General features: G+C 44.8%; 1 protein-coding gene and 1 non-coding gene across 4 annotated transcripts; both read left to right on the forward strand.

Annotated features, from left to right (window-relative positions):
* Nucleotides 1–102: 102 nt before the first annotated feature.
* On the forward strand, nt 103–26,188 carry grm2a (glutamate receptor, metabotropic 2a). Of its 3 annotated transcripts, none has more exons than XM_052076935.1 (6): nt 107–1,316; nt 8,652–9,406; nt 20,113–20,950; nt 21,794–22,854; nt 25,517–25,694; nt 25,776–26,188. In XM_052076935.1, the coding sequence occupies exons 2-6, from the start codon at nt 8,879–8,881 to the stop codon at nt 25,847–25,849; spliced, it is 2,679 nt and encodes an 892-aa protein (XP_051932895.1). In that variant the 5' UTR covers nt 107–1,316; nt 8,652–8,878; the 3' UTR covers nt 25,850–26,188. The 3 variants fall into 3 exon arrangements, with proteins under 3 accessions (XP_051932894.1, XP_051932895.1, XP_051932896.1); XM_052076936.1 differs by lacking the exon at nt 107–1,316 and having other exon boundaries at nt 9,187–9,406; nt 20,113–20,192; nt 20,291–20,950; XM_052076934.1 differs by having other exon boundaries at nt 103–1,316; nt 25,517–26,188.
* trnal-uaa (transfer RNA leucine (anticodon UAA)) lies at nt 19,177–19,259 on the forward strand. The gene has a single exon. It is a non-coding gene; the product is annotated as a tRNA-Leu (tRNA).
* Nucleotides 26,189–26,496: the final 308 nt, after the last annotated feature.

The raw sequence follows: 26,496 nt of genomic DNA on the forward strand, positions 1-26,496 counted from the left end.
GGTGCACGGAGAGCGGCCAATGGCGGACACTTGGCCACCACTTAGCTCTGCCCCTGAGTAGCAACCAACAACATAATGCTTAATAATCTCAAAGTTTTGCTTTCAAGGCAAAAGTCAACACATTTTAAAAAATCATCCGAAATCTCACATCCGGGGCACCGTTGCACTGTATGTCTTCACCATATAAGCCACGCATGCTTTGCACCCTGCATGCCCTTCACCTTCAGGTCGTCCATATGAATGTCTGCCCTACTTATCCTCCAGACCTGTCCTCACTATACGTCCTCAATAATCACTTCACTATATGTCGCCACCCAATATCTTCTACATGAAGTGTCCTCTTGGCGTGTCCTCCTCACAGCATGTCCTCCACAATTGAGTCCGTGCAGTCCAGCCTGAGGCTAAACATGAAAGTCAGTCTGGGAGAGGCGCTGATGACATAGTGGGCCAACAAGTGATTTAATTAATCGTGAAACCCACTGGGCCGTTTTCGAGCTTCCAGTGCACGGAGATGATTGCCTCCCTGCGATGTTAAATATTAATCTCATGAGATCTCTGGTGGAGAAGGAGAAATTTCAGAGTGTCACATTTTTCGAGCTTTGTTTTTGGCAGGAGGGGGAGACGCGCGACCCCCGCGCGCACCTCGGCCAACTGGGACTGACCTCACAATGTCACGAGATGTGTCACAACGCGTTTGTGGAGCCCAAATTAAAAATGAGTATTCTCTAAAGAGACATTTTTGGGCACAAATAGGAGGTGGGGTGGGTGGAAGGCGACTCGCAGAGCTTCTCTACTCGCATTTGGATGGTGTGTTCGGAGCTTTAAATGTTCCACCACAACCTAGTTCGCACTTAGAATGATGATCTCTCCACTGCATCAACCTTGCTGCCGGGCGCGCTCATCTGCAGTCCGGCTCGCATTTGTCTAAAAGATCAATTCGGCAGCTTGCGGAGTAACAGGTGCAATTTCCCAGTTTGCGCAATAAAACTGGTCAATTCCCCAAGTCGTGCGTTATTTATTTCAAAAGGCTCTTTCCCTCCCCTCGCTGTCGGATCATTAAGTGGGCGTCGATTGCGCTGCGAGTCGAGGGTGAAATGTGACTTCGGGAGGCTGCAGGAGCTTGGGGCGGCTCTCGTCTGCAGCACCACGGACAGCGGCAACAACCAGGCGCGCCTTTTTCTCTTCCTCTCAACTTGGCCCGCCTTCCTTCCTTTGCACCTTTTCATTCGCTCCGCACGTCCGAGAGCGCTCCGGAGGATGTCCACCGCCTCAGCGCTGCTCGTCCTGTCCGCTCGAAGCTGAGGAAACCCGCACAGGTAAGAAAAAGTCTTCTGGATACATGCCAACGTGTGGTTCTCTTTCCCGTTCTCTCTCTCGCACTTTGTTATTGCTGTTTTTTTTTTCTTAAGTTGTGCTGCGCATTAAAGTAGACTCTTAATGGTTGTGGGTGAAGCTTCTTGATATGCTCTCATGACGCACATAGATACAGACTGTACTACAGGACTGCAGAGATTGTGGTTTTATTTGTGGGTGCGTTCAACCACACACAAAAAAACCCCAACAAATTGTTCTTTTAAATAAGATCTTTATACAAATGTTTTTTAACTTGGATTTTTAAAATACATTTTTGAATAGCAGGGAAAAGGCAAACAAATGATATGTGTTGCTGCTCATGGTTGAGGAGTTAAAGTACTCATAAAATCATTACCGCCCCACCAAATAAAATGGAACACAAGCACAGCAAAATGGTCTATCAGGTTTAAAGTGAACATATAGAGACGAGCCTGGAAATGCCTGCAAGCATCGAATCATTTTGTTTGAATCACCCATGAACAAATCCGTAAAGGAATGAAACCCAAAGGATTTGTGTGGGACGATGAAGACTTGCGTGGAGAAGATTTTGCTTATGGGCAACTGAATTATTTAAAGGTGTGAAAAAGGTTGTGCGTTCCACTGGCATGTGAAGCCCCCACCCCCTCCACTCCCACCCCAACACCACTGTCACCTGTTACATTTGAAACGACGAGCAGAGTGTCTTGTTGGCTTGCTTACATATAAATACCTCCTGTATTGTTTCTTCTGATTGACCACATAGTTTGGTTTGTTTGGGGGGGGGGGGGGGGGTTCGTAGCGGCTTCCATTTGCACTGCATGCATTTATTCAGGTTTTCTCAATATGCAATAGTAGTCAGTGAGCTCCACTTGATTACACGTGTGTGTTTATTGCTCTCTTGTGCACCTGATGCCCACGCAACATCTGCTATGTCGTCAATAACAGATCCTTACATCGATGTACAGGATTCTTCATGCTCTGTGCATTCTTTAAAAACTAATCAACTGAAAAAAAATATGTAGCTAATAATTGGAGTCCATACTTGCAGTGAGAAAATGGCGCCTGACCCCCTGCCCCCCAAACTAACACTGACAGGTGAGATGTGAAGGTGCCGAAGGTTTCCGATGGCTGACTTTCTTGTCTGTCTGCTTGTTTCAAAGTATCGCTTGTCCTGACAGTGAATGACTATCTCATTATGTGCGCGCAGGTTTTTCTGATAATGCGCTTCAGTCCCCTCTCCAATGTCAAATTTAACTGAGTGACAGCAGAACAAATTTGCAATCACACCACCTCGTGACCGACATTGCGAGACTGTGTAGCAGGCTGATGTTTCATTCCGATAAAATACAATTTGACAGTACAGTACTGTCGGCCAACCAAACACTATCACAGGTTCAAAATGAACACTACACTTTAATATAATGGGGGGGAAAAGTGCTTAAATAACGATTTGATTCAAAATGCATAGCGCAGTTAAATATAAATTTTTGCGAAACACGTTTGAAGCTACTATATATTTTTAAATTATGCATGTTTTGAATATTGAATGCAGGCTGCACGGTGGGCGACTGGTTACAGTGCCCTGCCTCACAGTGCAGAGGTGAAGGGTTCGATTTCGTGTCCGGCCTTCCTGTGTTGAGTTTGCGTGCTCTCCCTGTTACCTGTGTGGCTTTTCTCCGGGTACTCCAGTTTCCTCCCACATTCTAAAAACATGTATGGCAGGTTAATGGAGCACTCTAAATTGTCCCTCAGTGTGAATGTGAGCACGAATGGTTGTTTGTCTCTGTGTGGCCTGCAATTGGCTGGCAACCGATTCAGGGTGTCCCCCGCCTACTGCCCGAAGACAGCTGGGATAGGCTCCAGCAGGCCCCGCGACCCTTGGTGAGGATAAGCGGATTAGAAAATGGATGGAGGGATGAATAGTGAATGACAATTTTCTTTCCTGTACCACTAGGGAGAGCCCACGCACTATTCGTGAACCACATTTTGAGGATCATCGATAGACTATTGCGCTTGTCTGGAATTTGTCATAAAAGAGGAGGAAGTTGATGTCTTCTAGTCAAGTTGATTGGTGAATCATCTTTTAAGTTTAGTAAGTCAGATGGTGCAAAATATATACACACACACAACTTCGTATAAATCAATAAATGAGAGCACTCCGAAATGATCGGTTTAGGTCAACAAAAGCCATGTCAAAAAAAAAATATTCAGCTGAAGAAACTACGGCGGTTGATTTTCTGTTAACGTCTTTATGATTGCGACTCAAGCAGAGCAAGCAGCATTGGCTTCAAATTCCATCCTTGCCGTTGAACTCCTCTTATTTTCCTGTTGTCTAACCTTTCCAATGATTTGAAATGATGGGTGGGAAAAAAAATGCCTTTCCGGGGACAAACTGCACTGTACATAAACGTCTTGTATCCAACCAGATCCCGTGCAGGAGCTCTATCGAAAACTTGGAGGAAAAAAAACCTAACCAAAAAAAAACCCACTCACATTTTATTGAGATGATCATAAAGGCTGAAAATGATAACCCTCAGTCATTAGTTAAGCATCATATTTTGGAAAGAGCTCGCGGTATGATCTGTCCCTTCAAACCTGTCAGACGGGATTGTATTAAATTAACTAGATTGTACAGCTGTACCTAATGTTGTGGCCTGTTTGTTTTTGCTGCACCGCGTCCGCCATATTTTGGGGTCGAAGTGCAAATAGTGCAGTCATGAGTACAGGAAACTGCTCTTTTCATCTGATTCCCTTCTAAAATGATGATAATGAGGGGCATTGTGAGGAATAAACTAAGAATCCAAAATAAAATCCATCTAAATTAGTTTCCCGCCACTCAATCACAGGGCACATCCAGAAAAATTGCCATTCACGGTCACATAAAACAAACATGACATGAATTAGGGTTAGGTTCGGGTTGGAGGGGTTAGGGTTTAGTTCGGGTTAGGGGGGTTAGTTTTAGGGTTAGGGGTCAATGAGGTTAGGGTTTGGGTTCAAGTTTTGGGTTAGGCTTAGGTTCATGGATCAGGGTTAAGGTTAGGACCCCCATTGATGATTATGATCGCATGATGGCCAATGCACCCCCCCCCCCTCCATGAAGTCAATAAAAAGTGTGTGAACCTCAGAAACAAAAGCGCCATCCATCCATCACACAGTTGAGACCAGTGCAGCTTCTTGCAGCTACGATCTGGGCGAGACACAGTCAGAGGAGGAATGTTTGATGAGGAAGATGGAATGGGGCTCCTGGGAGGTGAAGGAGGACGAGGAAACTTGCAGAAGACACCACCCACCCCCACCCCCACCCCACACACACACACTTTTTCCAGGTGGAGAATGAATGCTGGAGGTGTGAGTTTGAAAGCAAGGACAGGTGTGAAGGATGGGTCCAGTTGACTTGCTATAATGTGGCTACCATGGCGACCAGGTGGAGACGTATGATGACACAGTTTACTTCAAGACCCTTGTTGCTAATTGTGTCCTTGGTCTTATCACAAAAGGTCACACGCTCTATTCCTGGGAGGCACTTTCTGGTTTTGATGACCAATGGCTGCAGGCGGTATGGAATCAACCTGGCGTCTCAAAGGTGGTTTCTGCAGTTTGCACATTCTAGGGAAGATGCGAGATGATAGGAGCCACCTTGAACAGTTCCAAGATGTTAACTTCTCTCACGGAGAGTGACAAATGCCGAAGTGATCTTGTTTTGTATTCCGCGTGCGATGACTAAATAACTTGGATTCATATAGTGACTTTCAAGGGAAGCAAGGAGGTTGAACAGTATCTCAAGGGGTAATTATATATACAGTATTTGGAATAAGCGCATCATTTGGCATGAATTCATTGAGTTTGAGTCCACAAGCAAAAAAAATGTTCAATGATGGCAGTGTTTCAACTTCATGTCTACCGTGTGGCATTTTGATTCTGCGTGATGTCGGCAACAGCAGCAGGTTGTTCATCTGCCAATTCCTACTAACAAGTTCCACTCGCCCACCCGCCCACTCAAGACCTTTAAGTCTTCTGTCTCTATGCACACAATGTGTTTTCCTGGGGGTCGTCGTGTTTTTGTTTTTTCTTTTTTTTACATCTTTCTCAAACCCTTACCATGATTTTCTTTCTCTCATTTTTCAACTCACTTCTGCTCCATTGTTTCTGTACTCCTTTTCTCGTGCCGCCCCCCACTCCTTTTTTTTTTTTTTTGCCATTCCTTCACACAGTCTGGCTTGAAGTGTGGAATTGGCTGCTGGGATTTATGCTCCTGAATTAAAAAAAAGGCCATCTGCTGAAGAAAGTAGAGACGGTCACACAGGAGCAGAAAAGGGGAGGCAATAATCCTTGGTTGGATATTACATCTTAAATGTAGCGCTATATGGGCACCAGCGTCTTGCGTTTTATTGGACTCATAACCTTGTAAAAGTAACAAGGAACAGCTGGCTTGGTGTCAGTAACTGAGTAGGGCTTAGTAGAAATCGAGTCGAAATTCATTACCAAAAAAAAAACAAAAAAACATTATGCATGTCGTGCAAATGCAAAATATCGTCGGTTCATGACCTAACAAAGAGACAAATAAATCAAATAGGAATGCTGCTTGCGATGTTTGTGGAGGTGCAACAAGGTGATTTTTTTTTATTAAATACAATTTTTAAATAAATTGGTCAGCTGTGCTTTAGTGGCTCTAGCTCAAAAAAGAAAGAAAAATCTCATCAATGTGCTTATATCCCCCCCCCCCCCACCATATGTTAGATCAATATTCATCACATGAATCCCGTACGTTGGAAAAACACACACCTGCCAAATGACGCTCGCACGCGTGCCACCTTGCCGCAACAGAAAATTGTTATTTGGAACCACAAACATGTCACGAAACAAGCGCATTTCTCTCTCTGATGTGGCTATATTCCATTTTCATTTCATTTCTGAATAGTTTTCTGAAGCTGAGACATGATTGGTTTTTGGAGGCCTGAGCAACTGTGATGTCATTTTCAGTCGACAGCAAGTGGCAAAATGGCCGCCCCTTGTCACGTGGGCAAAAATGAGTGGATTTTAATGGATTTTACATAATTCCACAAACGCAATATTTATCAGAATGCCATGTTTAGACTTTTCGACAAGAATTTTTATTTTTTTTTAGGGTTAACTTCCCCTTTAACCCTTTCAGGCTTCTCATGTTATCAGGTTACAGCGTGTCTGAAAGGTTTAAACGGACAATCTTCCCAAAATGTATTTCAGGAAAGAAAACATTACTTGAAAGAACGGCAAGAGAAATAAACCAGAAGAGCACCGAAGTAGGAGGGAACAAAGACAGCAAAGAGAAAAAGAATCCACTGCTGAGCTTGAAGGCCTCCTGGGGTGTGGACATTTGGGAAAGAGGCTGCAAATGTGACAACCACAAATCCTTTTTGTCACCATTGTTTCTTGAGTCTTTGTGCTGGCTTACAATATCATCTTTAGTATATTAAAAAATATTTTTTTTTTTAGTCAACATCCTCCCAATAATTTAGTTTGACTGCCCGTGTGTCTAACGAGGCAAAGCGTCGGATTTCGGCGAGCTGCAGTGCGCATTCTGCACTCCAAACATTAAAGAATGTTCTCGTCTAACGACGCTCGCGCTCCCGGCCGCTGGTGCTTTTGTATTCGAGGGAAGGAGAAGTGACTTGACCCATTTACGCCGTGAACTTCCACTTGTTGACAAACTGCTGAGGGAGCAAATGAAAAGTCTGACGTCCGCACGCTGCGTCTAATGCAACACGCCACCTCTCATTTCTCATTAAAAGTACCACGCCAGCCGCCAGGCAAGAAGCGTGACGCTCGTCTTTGCTGTCGGTTGGCTTTTTCCATTGGATTCAGCTCGAATAGAGAGAGTATGAACGCTGACTGAAGGGAAGCGAGTTGGTAGCCTGTCATTTGTTGAGTGTAACCCATGAATAGTCGCATTCATAACCAAGGTAACACCAGCAAAGGGCGAATGACAGTGACATGCTGTTGCCTTGCATCACTTTTTTTATGATATCGTAACCAAGCAACCACGCCGAAGGGACTTGGGAAGCAGAACTGGCGACGGGGAAGAATATTAGGGTAAACATCAGTGCTTTCCAAAAGATTAAAAATAAAAAATGGGATGCCGATTCCGTTAATGACGAGAATCAGTGAGCGGAGTCGGGGCCAGTTGACTCAACACATGCTGCCCACCCCCCTCCCTCCCCCCTCAGAGGACCCGAGCACCATGCATGGCCAGACACACCAACTTGTTCTTGGTCCGCATTCCACTTCGCCGCTTCACCTTCTCCGTCTCCGTTTCCATGGAAACAACGAGCAGGGGAAGGCGAGGGATGGAGGAAGAAGGGGGAAAAAAAAGAGGAAACCCCAAAAGAATCCTGTCTGCAGTCTCGACTCCTGTTGAGAGTTTTTATTTTGTTTTAATGGGCAGCTGGCTTTTTTTTTTTTTTTTTTTGCGGCACCATTCCCACTGATTCCTTCACATCCCTCTTTTCAGCATCTATGATCTGACTTCAGCGAGTGAATTATTTGCATGTCTGTCAAGTTGATTTGCCGAGACGCTGGATATGATACAAATCCTTTTGGCTCAAGGATTTACTCTGCGAAATAACTTTACCCACAGTCAACCTGCTGCTTAATTAAGCCGCTGGGATTCCTGGCAACTGACACAAAAAGCAGAGACCAAAAACAATAACCCTTTGCCTCTGCAGTGTATTAACAGGATCTGCTTTAGCTACGCACATAACGCTGACGCATTAAACCTTGAAATAGTACATCCAGCCACGTTCAGTCCGAGGAGATGTCTTTTTAAAATCTGCACTCTGCTAAAATTCACCGCGCTGATTTCCGTATAACGGCACAAACGGGGACTGAGCTGGAGGCACTTTAAACTTGTTGCGCATAGACTTTTTTTTTTTTTTTGCATTGCAGGGGAAATAAATACTGCAGTTAGTGTGGCGGTTATCATGCAGTCCTTAGTGGACTAGAGGGACATCTTTGTGGGTTGTTAAGGACCTTTAGTGATCATTAATGTCTCCACGAATGTAGTACTTTTTTGGGGGGGAGAATGTTGGCTTAACTACATAAAAAACAGTTTACAGCCTGATTGGAAGAACCCCTCAATATAAAATAAATCAATATTTTTTAAAAAATGGCGTTACTGGTACTCCCCCCCCCCCCCCCCCCCCCCAGCTACTGCATACATTTTTCTTTCTTTCGACCGTTTCGTGAGCCTCCAATGCGCTTGCTCACGCAATGGAGCACCGTCGGTGGGTCCCCGCAGCCGCAACAAGTCAAAGGAGTGACTTTCTCTCTGTTTGATCTTGCAGGCTGTAATCTCCAAAAAGCACAGAAGAGGAGGCCCGGCTCGAGGATCACACTGATGCTTTCAATGGCTTCTGTCAGAATAAAAACACCGCTGCTGTGAGATCCGGTGCTGCGTCCTCACTGTGTTTTTCTTCAGAGGCGGCAACAATCAAAACTGATCAAACGCTGACCTAAAAAAATAAAATAAAATAAATACAGTTAGGAGGAGGACCTCGCTCTGCCCAGGGATATGTCATTGGGGAACTCCCCGTTGCCGGGGGTGCGCCCTGTGCCCCGACCCCTCTGGCTGTCCCGCATTCTCCTATTGCTCATCAGCGTGACTCTCTTTGCCCAGGCTCCCCGGGGTTTGCCTGTGGTCGGTTACAACACGGACTCCAAAAAGGAGATCACCCTGGAAGGAGATCTGATGATCGGCGGTCTCTTCCCCGTGCACCAGAAAGGCGAGGCCACAGAGGATTGCGGGAAGATCAACGCTCAGCGAGGAATCCAACGACTGGAGGCCATGTTGCTCGCTCTCGATGAAATCAACAGGGATGAGCGCATCTTGCCCGGGATTCGTTTAGGAGCTCATATCCTGGACACGTGCTCTAAGGACACTTACGCTCTGGAGCAGTCTCTTGAGTTTGTCAGGGCTTCTCTCACCAAAGTGGACGACAGTGAGTACACGTGCCCCGATGGATCCTACGCCATCCATGATGAAGTCCCCTTGGCCATCTCTGGAGTTATTGGGGGGTCTTACAGCGATGTTTCTATTCAGGTATGTACTGATGAACAGGCACGTACACACTTAGATGTCACAGGCACTTGAGTATTGATCAACGAGGCACAACCAGGATTGGGTCTGTAAATTCTTAATTTTGTGTACAAGTAGTCAAGGCAAATAGAGTAATTCAGTCGGTGCAATTTATCAAAGCAGAGACGAATTGCGATGGCTGATTTTGCGTGTTTAAGTAACCTATATGTACTTAGGTGCCACTTCCTAAATATTGTTTTTGTTGTAGAGTAATTCCTCGTTTATCGCGGTTAATGGGGACCAAAACCACCCGCGATAAACGAAAATCCGGGACGTAGCGACCAATTAACATAAACAGGTAAAATAAATAAATAAATAAATAGATAAGTAAGTCCGCAGACGGTCCGCGAGAAGCTGCAAAACAACAGCAAGTCACATAGAGCAACGTATACAGGACCGTACTCCATGTATGTTTAAAAAAAAAGAATTGTATATATTTTTTAAATATGTTTGAAAAAATCGATAAACGAACCGTGAAGTAGCGAGGGATCACTGTAGTTGCATGCTGCTGTCATTCTATTGTGACTCAAAATACCGGAAGTTCCTTCAAAATTCCTTGCGTGTTTTTTGACTACGCGTCAACCTTATTGTGATCCGGACTCAAAGTTTTGCCGCGAGAGGCTATTGCAGTCGTCCCCAAACCCCGGGCCATCGGTCATTTGGTACCAGGCCGCACAGCAAGAATAAATAACTCACATTACTACCGTTTTATTCATTTCGGAATCTGAACGATGCTTTACTTTGAAAATTTACCGGATTCTCCGTTACATCCGTCTACAGTATGTTACTCTTGACGTAGGTCACGTGAGAGGTTACCGCTAAAATGGAACACGGTTGCTAGCAAAATGAGTAAAAAACAAATGCCTTTGGAAAGTTTATTTGGGAAGGGAAAAGGCCCAGCCAGGAGACACAAGAGGAGCCTACGACTTCCAATAAAAAGAAGGCTACATTTAATAGACAATATCCGGAGTCCTACTTAGAATACGGATTTGTCTCGACCGGAGATTCCAAGCCCACTCTGCGTAAAATGCGGTGATGGTGAGTCGTATTTTTCATGCACTTTATATCTTATTTTGAAGGCACGTTTAAACTTTACCAGAGTTTTGCGGCCAGATAGGATGTCCCTCGTGTCATGTTTCGTGTTTATTATTATGTTTCGAAAATACCACAGTTTTCAAGTAGGTTATATCAGATTATTTTGTTATTTTTTTGTGTCACACCTTCAAGGCCGGTCCCTGAAAATATTGTCTGATATTAAACAGGTCCGTGGGGCAAAAAAAGTTAGGGGACCGCTGGGCTATATCGATAGCGAAATATGATGAACGGATGATCAACATGTAATCAGTTGGCGTAACCCTCAAAAGGCGTCCAACTGTTACCAGCGGCTCTCTCTCGAGATGCACCGAATAAAAGAGACCGCGACGGATGATCCTAACAGTGCCGATTCGGACTAAAGTAGCGTGTGCAATTACACCTCGCGAGATGTTAACACGGGGTTGGTAATGACTATCGCTTTCGCTGGGAGGATCTGTTTACCTGCTTAGCTGATCTGATTTGGAGCATGACTTTTTTTCTCCCTTTCCTGGTAATTCACACTTCAGCAGAGGCGCTGTCAGAGTCTGACGCGCTGCAGATGTTGTGCGCAGATTTGTCTGACAGGATGACTTGTGACAGGCAGATTTCCTCTCAGAGGCAGCGGCGCCCCGCTCGGCTCCCTTCGCGCTGATGTGATGAAAGCTCTGCTAATTGGGTCTTGAGTCTTTCAGCGCTAACATGGATGTAATCTCGGCTCATTGTGAGAAGGGACATCGTTTCACGTGGATGCTTGCTGTCTAAATAGCCCAAAAATACTGTCAAGCCGCATCGGAGCGTCAAAACTTCGAGTGGTCCGCCCGGCAAGCAGAGGACCACGTCCGCTGCCTCAGCTGATGATGTCGGCTTCACTTTACTTGAAAGAATATTGGATTCAAATAACACACTCGCAGAATTAGTGTCGTTATTTGACATAAACATACACATTGTTGCTGTTATTTGAATGCTGCTTCCAAAATGTTGAACCCTGTAGTGTTATTTACATATTTCTCCTGTATTTGTGCACATACTTGTGTATCTGTGGAGACAATGTAAGAAAAAAAAAATGCCGGGGGCTCCTAGATTTTTGCTCTACGGGCTCAGTTGCACACTGTTCTGTTGCTATGATTTGATACAATTTAAAGAGCTCAAGCGACTATCTTCTGCGTTGATCTATCCAGCCCACGGTGCAGAGGGCAAATTGGATTTCGGCAGGGTGTGGCCTACTGAACCATGGCCCAAGAAACCGAACTCTACCGTGTGGTGGAAATGTGGCCATGTGCAGTTCGACGGTTATGAAGACACACCAGCTGTTGTGTTTTTTTCCTGAGGGGGACAAAAAAGAAGGCATCTTAATTGGGTTGAGGCATTTGTTTGTTCAAACAAACAATGTATCAAGTGACTGATTGAGGCACCGTGAATGAGGAGCATACACGGTATGTTTGTGTGGCGTCGACATACATGCTTACCCGACCATGGCATTCTCTTGGATGATTTTTTTCCCCCCTCGTGCTCATGGATGACCTGACTTCAGTGGTCAAAAGTCAGCAAATTGCAGTTAGTTATGGTTTGTTGACAGCAGAGGCCAGCACAACACGTGAGCTCAGATGTCGAATTTATTATCCATATTTATCACTGTCAAGCCACATCTGTGCATCAGCCATCAATTATTTCCTCAAATAGCCACGTAAGCTCCTTTGAGGTACCGGTAACCTTTTTTTTTTTTTTTTTTAACAGCTGTGGAACAAATATTTTGAAAGCAAACGGATAACCTAACGGTGGAGCAAGTCATGCATTCTACAGATAGTAAGCTCCTGGGAAATGCTATAGGGAGAGTTTCCAGAGCATCTATAAATGGATTCCCGATGTAAACGACAGTTTGGAAATCCGGGATTTGATGAACGAGGTTTAATTTTTGTGAGACCCTGTATCTGGGGGTCCTTAGAGGAGGCCCTTGTCTTGGTGTAATATATGGATGTACTATTATGAGCCTGAGGTCTGCCTGAGCCTCCAGTGAATTTTCCTGAGGTGCACCACAGGACACCATTGCCTTTCTCGCCATGGATGACCCTCTTTAGTTTAGCAAAGTTTAATCAGTGTCGCCCCCCCCCCCCTACCCTGGTCTCGCAACTTCATTTGTTTTCTTTAGCTTATATCATGTCTTAACACATTACAATACAACACATGCTGATTTATATAGCGCATTAGTGAATGAAATGTGGCCTTTGAAAAAGAAATACGGTGGAGAGTCATTCCAAAAATAATGCTGAGCTGGAGCCCGTTGTATTTATAACGCGATATTAGGATGAGATAAAGACTAGAGACCAAAAAAAAAACTAAAGTAAAAAGCAAGTACCGGTAGTTACTTTTACATTCAATAACAGTGACAAGAGCACAGGGAGCCTGTCTTGGACATTTTTTTGGGGGGGGTTGGGAGTGGCAGCCAAAACCTATCCATCTATTTTTTTTTTCGTACCGCTCTACCTGTTGAGGGTCCTGGGCACAGCGCCAAATGCATGCTCAGGAGTGGGGATTGTTAGCGCCTCGGATGTTTTGATGAATATTTGTGACCTCTAACCGTTTCACCTGGAGCACTTTCTGTCCACTCTTTTGAAGAATAAAAGATGGAATTTTATTAATTGATTTAAAAAAATATATTTCAACCTTAAAAGACCCCTGCATAGCAAAGTTAGACTTTTAATAATAATTGCTGAAAACATGTCTCACTTGTGGAGATGCAGTGTTAAACTGTTTTGTGTAGTTTCAGGGGGTTTTTTCCCACAATTTCAGTTTTCCTGTTTTTTAGGGTGTGGCTAAGATGGGCCCACTAAATCAGGACTTAGCGCTTTTGCTCGCGTCTCCAGTGCGATTGCAAGTTTAACTCCGTCATAATTACCTGGCTCATTTCTACCAATACAGCGTGCATTTTGCGAGCTAGCTATGCCGAGAGACTTATTTTCACTTTACAGGGACTTTGAAGGCCACTATAGCTCTTGCTCTGCTCATAAGGGAAGACTGCTTGCTTCCCAAAGATTTAGGCTATCTTGAATTTACAACGTGTTCATCTCCCGGCAACTGTGAATGGTCCATTGAGTTGGAATTGGGCCAATACCATCTGAAAGGCAGCCACGCTGACATTAATGAGCGCCAAGTACTCAAGATGTCAATATAAAAAGCGACCGGCAAATGTTGGGCTGCCTAGTGTTGTTGGAATGTGTTATGGAAGCACTGCAGATCGTACAGTGTATACAACGGGCCCGGATTACTATATTTTCATATAGCATTTCAATATTAAGCATTGAATATACTAAATTTGCTCTTAAGGGTGTCATTAAATTGCAACTATTTCATATGACAAGTAACAAGATTTTAATACGAGAAACTACACAATGGTAACTCCAAATATTACATCCCGTCTGAACAAAATAACACAGCGGTCCCCAACTTTTTTTTGCCTCACAGACCGGTTTAATGTCAGGCAATATTTTCAGGGACCGGCCTTTAAGGTGTGACTGATCAATGCAACAAAATAATAAGATTTGACCTGCAGGAAAACTGTGGTGTTTTTGTAACATAATAATAAACACAAATCATGTCACCAGGAACGTCCTATCTGGCCGGAACGCTCTGTGGTCGCTATGGTAACGTTGAAACGTGCCTTCAAAATAAGATGAAATAGAAGAGTTTCCAAAACATTGCCGCCCGCAAATCCAATGATACAACCACAAAGTCAATCATTGAATTGCGGCCAGACGTGTCCTGATGCCAAGTGCACATATCGACACCCTGATACTTGATCACGGTGTTCGTTATGCAATTTGTGATGAGCACAAAAGTCCAATAAAAAAACACCACTCGACTTCAGATCGGAACAGCTCGGGCTCCTTCCTTGCAAGAGAGGTGACGTTCCACGTCCCTAGAGCTAGCTTTTGTAGCCGAGGATCATCCCAGCAAGGTCCCGGCGTTTGGTTCCTGCCCAGCTTGCATTGCACCCGACCCCTTTGGCCCCTTCCATAGGTGGTGAGCCCATGGGAAGAGAGAATCCGGTCATTTTTCAAAATAAAACACCTTTCAGCTTCTGAAATAAAAACAGAAGTCATGTAAGTTCTTTATTCTTTCTGTGCGGCCCGGTACCAAATGACCCACGGACCGGTACCGGCCCGCGGCCCGGGAGTTGGGAACCACTGAAATAACACATTAAAAGAGCTGTACCGTCGCGAGTGTTACTTGTAATGGCAAAAAAAAAAAAATCAAGTGTACTGCAATTTAAGTGAGATTATTTACACCTAAGGATCAAGCAGCTCTCAAGCAATTTGACTATTATTTAAAAGAGCCCGATCACCATGGAGACACGGTGGGAGCTCGCTGAACTGACAGGTGGCGCTGGCTGCGGGCCTCGCCGCGCCGCTGTTACATGAGCACAGACGGAATTACGTTTGGAGCCGAAGTTCTGTGACACTCTCGCAAGCAAGTTCCTGTCTTCCCCCAATCTGCGGTTGCAGCCAGGCTGTCTGGCTCTTTGGCGGAGATGCACATGGAGGATGTTGAGGCATCAAATGAGAATCCCGTTTCACAGAAACAGAGTGATGGGCAGACGTGTAGCTTGTGTTTTTTTTTTTTTTTCAATAAGTCTGTGAGGCCATCTGGGCTCTTTTTATGACTCTCCTATGAAAATCTTTTCCTGTGTTTAAAGAGCAGGTGTGAAGATTGAGGTACTCAGCTGGTTGTTTGCATACTGATATTGCATGCAAAAACAAAAATACAATACAAAAAAAAAAGTCTTTAATCTATCAAGATGTCCAACAGTGTCAGTATTTCATCAGCGTTTTCCTCATTTAGGGCTCTGCGTCCAAAAGGCGTGGGCTAATCAGAAGTATTTCATATTTCAATCCAGGAACATTAGCCTCAAGCCTCTCTTTTGATTTCTATACGCTGAAGCGAATCCACTCTCGATTTTTCTTTACCCTTTAGTGATCTGTGATGCGAAGTATGACTCACTGGCAAGGAAGGGGGTCCCCGGGCAAAATATTTATCATTACCAGGGTAAATTTGAAGAACACTTCTGGAATGCCAAACACCTAAATATTCATTAATAATGAATTTGCCGGTAAAGGTCAGCTCAACAGATTAAAAAAAAAAAAATGTTCAGATGGCGGCTACATCCTTAATTGTGATTTATTTACCGGTAGTTATTTTTAGCATAGGCTGCGATCGTGGCGTTAGTACCCTACGTTGTGGCCGCAGCAATCGTGGTTGGAATCCTTGTCACCGCATCTGGGTTAGTGGTCCAGCGGTTAGCGCCTTGACCTCACAGTGCAGAGGGGGTGGGTTCGATCCCGGATCTGGCCTTCCTGGGTGGAGTGTGCATGTTTTCCCGTGCCTCCGTGGGTTTTCTTCGGGTACTCTGGATTCCTCCCACATTCCAAAAGCACGCTGATTGAACACTCTAAATTGTCCCTAGGTGTGGGTGTGAGTGCGGATGTTTTTTTTTTATCTCTGTGTGCCCTGCGATTGTCTGGCAACCGGTTCAGGGTGTCCCCCGTCTACTGCCCGAAGACGGCTGAAAAGTTAGGCCAATAAGCCAGAGACAAAAGTTGCTGATGCCACCGAGGTTCATGACATTTTCAGCCCAAACTATGAGGTGTGTGTGTACGGGTGTGTGTGTTGTGTTTGTGTCGATTTAAGAGCTGAGGAGTGTCTTTTCATCCGTGCACATATGCAGGTTGACATGAATGCCAATCTCATGGCATATAGAAGTCATGCCCGGTATTTAAACACGGAGCCATACATGACAGAACTCAGTCCAACAAAGAACAACACATATAAAATGTATCACTCAAGCCACACGGTGAAAAATTCATCATTCATGGGGGGGAAAGTAAAGAATGTGCTTGTGAAATCATAAATAATTCAAATATGATTGGAGTATTCAGCAGCTTGGCAGACCCGTCTATTTGTGCCGTTGCAAGACGCATATTCATCTCAGCTCCTCGGTGACTACTTCTTGACATCATATGTGAAGAACTATCAAAATTCTAAAACCTGAAAAGTCACGTTTGTGACTGACGGGTGCACGCCCCGAACTTTGGTCTCATCATGTGACTCGTTTTTCATGCGTCAGGTCAGAGTCGCTGACCTTGTGAATCGAATGGAAGCGCTCAACGTGTGTTGAGCTTTGAATGGCTGCGACATTCCGTGAGGGGTGTGAAAGACGACAAAAGCAGTGCAGTCGACGAGATGCCCTTCGTCTAGCAGGATCTAATCAGAAACATTCCTCGTTATGTGAATCATAGAGGTCATAACTACCAGGCAACGCTCACAAAAATAAACAAATGGCGACTGACATGTTGTCCCCGTTGGAATGTGTGTTTCAGAACGCGCCATTGGATCACGTACACCGTTTACGGTATGCAGGGGGGGGGGGCCGGATGGGATTTTCATCTCGCAAAAGATCATCACAATCTGACAAGAACTATTCTGTTTTCTTCTTCTTTTATACTGCAAAGCCTCGAAAAGAGTCTTATTGCTGTGAGAACAGCATCCATAACCTCTTTACTGTTAACTGCTTGTACAAGCTTTGACGTGATTATATTAGTATTGATTTAAGTTTCACGTGCCACACGAGCAAGTTTGGTATACATGCTAGAGCTCATTTTAAATTAATAATATCTTCAAAATGTAACACGCGATAGAAAAGAATGTTGTGAACAACCCTGGCAAATTTGAATGATCGCCAAGTGTGTCAAATGAGGCTTTAAAAAAATGGTGAAAAATCAAGGCGTTCTCACTGCTCTCAAACACTGTGGGCATGTCCTCTAAATGAGCCGCAATAATTGAGCACAACCTTGGATAAATGTGAGCCAGTCTGCTCAAAATGGACAGCCAGGAAATGAGTAGGTTAGGAAAACAACTCGGCATTTTTTTAAATTGGCACCAAGAAGGTGCAATACACCCCGATTGGTTGCCAGTCAAGCACAGGATACAGAAAGAGACGGACGGCCATTCGCAGTATCTCACTCGCTGAGAAATTACTAAACCCAAAGACGAACTGTGTTCCCAACCCAACCCTTTTGAAGTCCTGATGAACAATCTCATTTTACCAACGTGGATTCAAATCTATCCCAAACTTTCCATGCCCTCTCAGCCTTCCGACTGCCTTTGCGCTAACAAACCAACGGAAGCCTAAATGTGTCCGCACACACCACAGAGGAAGTGATGGGAGAAAAAAAAATGTCCATCCCAGCAAATTACGGACAGTTAATCATTTATTTAAAATCTCTCTCAGTTCAGTCAGCATCTAGTTAATGAGACATCCTCGAGGAAAAAAATGAAGAGGCTGTAAATTATCGATAAAGTCTTCCGACAAGGCAACTACAGTCGTTTGGTTACTCGTTGCTACATTAATTTAAGAAAGATTCCTATGCAATTTTTCAGGACTTAATATATGGATTTTGGCTTAATTGTGTGTACGTGTGTGTGTGTGCACTCCAGATAAGAGTTTGTCGAGAACAAGCGCACCGCTGCCACCTGCTTTGCCACCCGTTGAGAAATACGGCCAAAGCTGTTTAAAGAAAATTTCTGCGGAAATGTCATGATTAGGCCTTTACGCATTCCTGAACTGGCTTGGCTCCTTCACCTCTTTTATGAAATGTGCACTCGTGCATTTCGGCAATCTATATTTTCATTTGAGTTGAAACATCTCGGGTGAGACAGAAATAGCCATAAATTGGTTATGATAATGACGGGCGGCAAGAGGAAAATCTGACTCCTGGAGTTTACGTCATTTTGTGTACGTGTGTGTGTGTGTGCGTGTGTGTGTGCGCGCGCGTGGGTGGGTTTGCATTGCCTCCCAACAAATGTTGAGGCCTGGAAATTTCTGCTAGATTGACTCATTTGATATTCATCCCACTGATCCCGCATGAGCACAAAGATCCCACGTCTCAACCCAACTGAGGCATCTCACAAAACATGTTCAAAAATGTCCACTCATTTTTTTTCAGTGGTGACTTCTGTTCCCTGGTTCCGGCCTCAATTTATTTTTAATTTGAACTTCAATTTACGTCGATTTGGTTTGTGCAGTTTCTCCGATTCAATTAATGTGTTGGGCCCAATTTGTGTGGCAAAATACCGAAATGGACATTCAACTTGAATTTGGTGCTCTTGCGATGCTGTGGTAATACGTCTGAATTCATAATTGCAGGAATGAGCCACGGCATGAATTCCAACCAGATTTTCTTTTCCTTTAAATCAGTCTGGCTGCCCTTAGGCGTTTAAAGTTGCCTCGAGCAAAAACGAGTCCGTCGCTTCTTTTGCACGTCGTCGTCACTGTCACAGTCCTGACAAAAGCTTCAAGTCGGAAAATGCAAACTTTCATTATTGCTTTCTTCTCCTTCAACTCTCCTTCAAATCTTTCTGCCCTCATCCTTTCTTGTCTTTCTTCCCAAGTGTAGCGGCAACTTGTGTGAAAGGATTTGCAATTTCACAACAAATTCTATTCACGACGTCTTGTGTCACTCACTTGACAATTAAAAATGTTGTTTTGCGAATCAGATGACACATGAATGACATCTGTAATCCAGCATGTCGACATTTTACCTGTAGCTGCTGGCACCAGCAACAAAAGTTTTTTTTGTTGTTGAAGTATTGGGTTTTTGCTAGTACCTACCAGGGTGGCCGAGTGGTTAAGGCGTTGGACTTAAGATCCAATGGACTCATGTCCACGTGGGTTCAAATCCCACTCCTGGTAGTCCTTTTTCAGTGTCAGGACGTTTTCAATTTGGACTTTGGCTTTGCGACGGGAGTGTCATGATGAAATACGCCCTCCCCAAAAAAGGAACTAATTATTGCAGCCACTCGACTGTTCGGATAACCTTGAACAACATCCCAAATTCCCGAGACACGGTTGCAGTCCTCTTCTTGACCTCCATTTACTCTGAATATCATAGCATACATCTGGTCTGCTTCTGTGTGCAGCACTAAAAGTAGGAGAGCGAAAATCGAATTTGTTATAGATGCGAACAGATGCATAGTTGTAGACAATTAAAATGGCTGTCGCAGCTCCTCTTCTTTCCTCACGTGTATCAGTCAAGGGTTGAGCACCCAGCTGGGAGCGGAAGAGTTGGAAATTTAGATCAAATATTCAAGCCTTAAATAAAACGCTACTGTTGTTACAAAATGGAAACACATTTGTAATCGAATTCGAACCCATGTTGTGCATCAAGAAGAATCTCAGGATCCATATCCAGTCACAGCACCTTGTCACAGGGCTTTTTCAGCTGACTTTGGGCAAGAGGCAGAGCAAATCCAGAGCACAGCACAACCATTCACTCTCTTCACCTTTTGAGAGTCTTTATTTGAACTGAGCAAGAATGTTTTCGCAAAGGAGAAAAAAACAGCAACTGGGAACCTGTAAACGCCACACAAAAAACGCTTAGAGTCAAAAGTCAAACCTTTGACAGTGAGGCAGACACGCTAGCGGCTAGCGGCTAGCAGCTAGCGGCTAGCATCTAGCCACTAGCATCTAGCGGCTAGCCACACGCAGCACCGCGCTGTCCCAAACCCCCTTCGTTTGAAGTCCTATCATCTTGTTTTTTTTCCAGGTGGCCAACTTGCTGCGACTCTTTCAGATCCCTCAGATCAGTTATGCCTCCACCAGTGCCAAACTCAGTGACAAGACTCGGTATGACTACTTCGCCCGCACCGTACCCCCCGATTTCTTCCAGGCCAAGGCGATGGCAGAAATCCTCCGTTACTTCAACTGGACGTATGTATCGACAGTGGCGTCGGAAGGTGACTACGGCGAGACGGGCATCGACGCCTTTCAGCAGGAGGCTCGAGCCCGCCACATCTGCATCGCCACGTCGGCCAAGGTGAGCCGTTCCATGAGCCGCTGGAGCTATGAGAACGTGATCCGCTCCCTGCAGCAGAAGTCCAACGCCAAGGTGGTCATCCTGTTTACTCGCAGCGAAGATGCCCGCGAGCTTCTGGTGGCGGCCAACCGCATGAACGTCTCTTTCACTTGGGTGGCCAGTGACGGTTGGGGAGCGCAGGAGAGCGTGGTGCGGGGCAGTGAAGCCGTCGCAGATGGAGCCTTCACCATTGAGCTGGCCTCCTATCCCATCCCCCGTTTTAATGACTACTTCACGGCTCTCCATCCGTACAACAACAGCAGGAATCCGTGGTTCAGGGAGTTCTGGGAGAACCAGTTCCAGTGCAGCCTTCACGATTTAAGTTGTGGCAAGCACTCGCTGCGTGAGGCGCCGTTTCAACCCGAGTCCAAGATTATGTTTGTGGTCAACGCAGTGTACGCCATGGCCACTGCGTTACACAACATGAGGCAGGCCTTGTGCCCCAACTCCACCAAGGTCTGCGATGCACTTAAGCCTGGCAACGGCAGGAAATTTTACAGGGACTATATTCTCAAGACCAAGCTGGACGGTGAGTAGTCTGCAATGACCAATATCATATTTTGAAGACAAAAGTATTTGATTGTCCTCACTTGACGGTGGTGTGAAAAAAATGCCCCGCCCCTTCCTGCTTTCAAAAAAAAATTGTAGTTTGTCACACTTAAATATGAACAAGTCTGATGGTAATTAGGTTTGAGTGTGGTCAGTGTACATAAACTGGAAAATGTGATTAGACACAGTACATGCAAGATTTAACAAAGGGGAAAGTACTTCAAACCGGGTCAAGTTGATATGAATATTTTTTTCATTACTGTTAAAAGAAAAAATTTATATTTTCTACTGCTATATTTGTCCGATCTTGACATTTGTTTGATGATCTGAATCATTAACTCATTCACTCCCAAAGATGTTTTTAAACGTCTTTTCAGACTTGGTCCAGAATTGACTGGTACTAAATGAGTTAAATGGGTGTAGCTGTGCAAAATAATAATCATTTTAAAGGCGGCAAATACTTTCTTTGTGCCGCTGTAAGTGTATTATTATAGTTCTTTACAAAGTTCTATTACAAGCTTGCAATGTAGCTTCATTAAAACACACACACACACACACACAAACACTAAAGACAACTAGCACCACAGCCCCACCACGATTTTCAAGCATCTTAATCATGAGCCTAATGGTAATTTTAACATCACACCCCCAGTTGATAGACATTTTTTTTTGCCTGTCTACAAAGGGCTGCACCATAGATTGTAAGATTAAGATAGATTGTCTATTGAAATGTTGTTGTCGCCATTGTCCACTGCTCTCTATGATGTACTGTATACATTTTATGGCTTTGCATTTTGACATTCTTTCCATTCATTTCCCACAGCGCCGTTTCGTCCACCTGATACAGATAACGTTGTCCGCTTTGACGCTTTCGGGGACAGCTTCGGCCGCTACAACATTTTCCACTACCACAAGGCAGGTGGACGCTACAGCTATCGCAAAGTCGGGTACTGGGGTCAGAGTCTGATCCTGAACACAAGCCTGATCCCCTGGGCTAACGGAGCGCCCACTTCCCAGTGTAGCGACCCCTGCAGGAAGAACGAGGTGAAGAGTATGCAGCCCGGAGACGTGTGCTGCTGGATCTGCATCCCATGCCAGTCTCACCAATACTTGCACGATGAGTTCACGTGTGCCGACTGCAGCTTTGGACGGTGGCCTCTGGCTAATCTGACAGGTTGCTATGACCTACCTGAGGAGTACATCCGCTGGGAAGATGCCTGGGCCATTGGACCCGTCAGCATTTCCTGCCTGGGCATGATGTGCACTCTATTCGTCATCGGCCTCTTCCTCAAACACAACGAGACCCCCGTGGTGAAAGCCAGCGGACGTGAGCTCTCCTACATTCTCTTGCTGGGAGTGCTGATGTGCTATTCAATGACTTTCATCTACATCGCCAAACCTTCCACGGCGGTTTGCACACTGCGCCGCCTGGGCTTGGGAACCTCCTTCGCCGTGTGCTACTCAGCCCTCCTGACCAAGACCAATCGCATTGCTCGGATCTTCAACGGGGTCAAGGGCGGTGCCCAGCGACCTCGATTTATCAGCCCGGCCTCACAGGTCGCCATCTGCGGAGGTCTGATTTCCTGCCAGCTGGTCGTGGTGGTGGTCTGGCTTCTCATCGAAGCTCCGGGAGTGAGAAAGGAAGTGAGCCCGGAGAAGAGAGATGTCGTCACCCTCAAGTGTAACAGCAAAGACTCCAGCATGCTCGTGTCTCTCACCTACAACTGCGTCCTTATCATCCTCTGCACGGTGTACGCCTTCAAGACCCGCAAGTGCCCCGAAAATTTTAACGAAGCCAAGTTCATTGGCTTCACCATGTATACAACCTGCATCATCTGGCTGGCTTTTCAGCCTATTTTCTACGTCACTGCCAGTGACTACAGGGTGAGTTACCACAACGTTCGTCACACGTCGGGATTTTGACTCGCTTCTTGTCACACCGTTAATGAAGAAAAAATTTGGTAATGTAGCAGGGGAAAAAAATACAGCTCGACATAAATAATTTCTTTTTTTCACCATTATTTTGGGGGAGGTTGGATTGAGAGATAAACAATAAACAATGGAGATAATGTGGTTGCACAAGTGTGCACACCCTCTTATAACTGTGATTATGGCTAGGTTCACACTTAATCGATCCCATTTAAATTAATGCTAAATGAGATTTAACGTACACCTGATACCATTTTGATCCATGCCAAATTAAGTTCTAGGAGGCTTTCACTCACATTTTGTTTTCATTACTATCTTAAAGAAACAGTCACGATCTGCAGGGAGTTTCCTCACCATCAGAGGGAGCTAGTGTCCAAAGTATCAGTCAGGGGAAGCTTCCAACAGAATTTCCGAGGCATCAAAAATGTCATGGAACATTGTGAAGACAGTCATGATCAAGCAAATATGGCATGACACTGACATTAATAAGAACTGGACACCCCTCAAAAATGATGAAAAGATCAGAAGAAAATTCATCAGGGATGCTGCCTAGAGGCAAACACTGACATTGAAGTAGCTGTCAAAAATTTTGGCTGTATATGGCAAACAAGCAGTTGAGCCCGAAGACATCTAGGATAGGCTCCAGCACGCCCCGCGACCCTTGTGAGGATAAAACGGATCGGAAGATGGATAGATGGATGGATGTATCAGTCCTAGTGGCAACTCTTGTAATGTCAACATATCCCCTCCCAAACATTGAATCTGATAAGACAACTTTTATTTGTCTCACAATGGAGAAATTCCCAATTCACAGCAGCAAAAGTATGAAAGGGAGAAAGTACAAGACAAAAAGTATATAAATAAATATAAATATAAGCATATTAAAATGGGTGGGCAGGGGTGAGTCCAGGTTTTCAGGTCTGTCTATTCAATAGCCTGACAGCAGTTGGCTATTGTCAGGCACGAGCGGCGGTACCTCTCCTTCTTGCAGCGCGGGGGTATCAGTCTATGGCTGAAGGAGCTGCCCAGTGCTGTCAGGGTGGCCTGGAGGGTGTGGGAGGGTCTGTCCATCATAGCTGTTAGCTTAGCTAGCATCCTCTTGTTGCCCAGCGTCATATAAGCCAAATCGATAGACTGTCAGAGAAATGAGTGACCGAAGTTGTCGGGATATTTGCCCCTGGGATCCGAAAACATTGCGACATCGGAGAGGGAGATGGAGATAGTGGACTCCCCTGACACAATTTCCTCCGCGGAAAGGAAGAGGAGACAGGCAGGACCACGTGGGCAGAAAGGGAACGGGATGTCCCAGTGTGTCCCTGCACATTGCTGTGTGGAATGGACTGTGAAAGACAAGAATGCTGAGTCCCAGCTGTGCCCTCTGTCCTGGGACTATGCGAGATGCTCAGATGAAGCCTCTGTGCTGCCCCTGCTGGCAATGTGGGGAATTGACAGCCAGAATGGGCTCATCACACACACAAAGAACTCTCCTTTGACCAATAAATAATAAGTGAAGCGTAGGGTTAGTTGTATTCAAACGTTACTCGTGTTTCGTGAGTTGAATACCACTTCTCAAGTTGTTGTCACACCCTGATGCAAATCTCCAGCGAGGGGAAAAAATTGGAGTGTGGTCTGTCATGAAATGTGAACATAAATTAAATGCAATGCACTGAGCCGTGAATAGCTCATATGATTATCATATGAAATATTGAAGCTGTTCTCTGCGCCCTGAGGGAGAAAGGTCTCCCCTCGTATGCCAGGCCTGGACATCTCATCTTGTCAGCAAACACGACTGATTAAACACCCACAGTCACAGACAGCGCCTCCATGAACGCACTGAGGGCTGACGGGAAGGACAGGGGCACAACCTCGGACAGATTACAGAACCTTGTGCTTAGAAATGCAGCGTCGAGCACGCTCAACCAATTTAATTATTTTTTTGTGCTACAAATAGACGGGGGGGGGGGTCTTGCATAATCCACAATTTTTGTTTTTCGGCAAGCCAAAATGGATCACTAAAAATATAAAGAAGTTAAAAATCAAGACCTGCTAATGACAATTGGGGACGTAGCACATGGCGGATTTATTTTGAGCTCCTGTTTGACAAAGCCAAAACCACCTACACACTAGTAAATGAAATTCAAAGTTCATACCAGCCCTATACACGGGCTTGCTGGTTTATCTAAAAAAAATTTTTTAATAACCAGACAGAAAAAAAGCGCAGTGAAAAAAAGTCAATATACTTTCTGAAGACATGATTTATACTGAGCACAGACAGCAGTGCTGCTTTTTTTAAAATAAAATCAACCTTTCAAAGGTGTGGAACCGGCATCAATGTGCTCCACATGTTGTTCTTTATCCTCCAGCAGGAGACATCTCGAAAAGAACATTACTGCAAATGTGGATTCCTTGTGCTCTCCTCTTCCTATGCAATGCTTGTGAATTATTAGTCACTGAAAACGTTTACGTGAAAAGTCATTCCAATGCTTTTCAGTATGTATGTAGACTGTAATAAGGGTGTCAAAATGACTGCCCACAGATGAGTGATAATACATTATTCTGTGTTTTATGGTTCCGTAGTGTTTGTCAGACTTTAATAGATTTGCCTGTGTGTTTCCAGGTGCAGACCACTACTATGTGCATCTCGGTCAGTCTGAGCGGGTCGGTTGTCCTGGGTTGCCTCTTTGCTCCGAAAGTCCACATCATTCTGTTCCAGCCACAGAAGAATGTCAGCACTCTTCGGGTGGCCACCACTCGCTTCAGCGTCACCACTGGACCGGGCTCCAGTTTCTCTCAAGGTATGTGGCACACTTGTTGGCAGAGAGGACAGACTAGCCATGTGTCAACGTACATATCTGTACTTCTGCATGTCTTTGCAGCATCAGCGTCCAACGTCGTTCCAACGGTGTGTAACGGGCGAGAGGTGGTGGACTCCACGACGTCTTCCTTGTGAAGATGAGCTGAGTAACTCTGCCAAGCGTTGTAAACACAATTATATAACCACTAGTCCTCAAACAGGTGTCTGAGATATTCAAGAGGACAGTTGTCCTGACTTTGTTGTCCTCAAAGTGCTGTGAGTACAATGTCCCAATTATTTTCTTCTGTTTTTCAATTCAAATAAATGACCAAGTGAAATCATGCCAATAAAGGTTACATGGAGTCTTGCCCTCGTTTTTACTGCAACAATGATCGTGAATCTGTTAAATGTATTATATACGGGATGTTTTTCATGTAGATTTCTGGTGAACAGTTTGTGCTTTCTTGTAATTTATGTAAATAAAATGTGGGTTTTCTAAATTAATATGGTACGAGAATTCACTTGTGTTTTATTTGGATAAACCATGCACAATGTTTCTGTTCTTTGCACGTGTGCATGTGTTTGTGTTTTAGTTCATTTTGAACACAGCCACATCCCAGTTATTGCGAAACTCATTACTCATATGGGTTGTTTTTACTTCCCCTGTCAAAATTATTTGTTTTCACTGGATTAATACATTCATTCATTCATTCATTTTCCGTACCGCTTGATCCTCACGAGGGTCGCGGGGGGTGCTGGAGCCTATCCCAGCTGTCTCGGGCAGTAGGCGGGGGGCACCCTGA

Source organism: Hippocampus zosterae, chromosome 9 (assembly GCF_025434085.1).
Source record: "Hippocampus zosterae strain Florida chromosome 9, ASM2543408v3, whole genome shotgun sequence".
Lineage (NCBI taxonomy): Eukaryota > Metazoa > Chordata > Actinopteri > Syngnathiformes > Syngnathidae > Hippocampus > Hippocampus zosterae.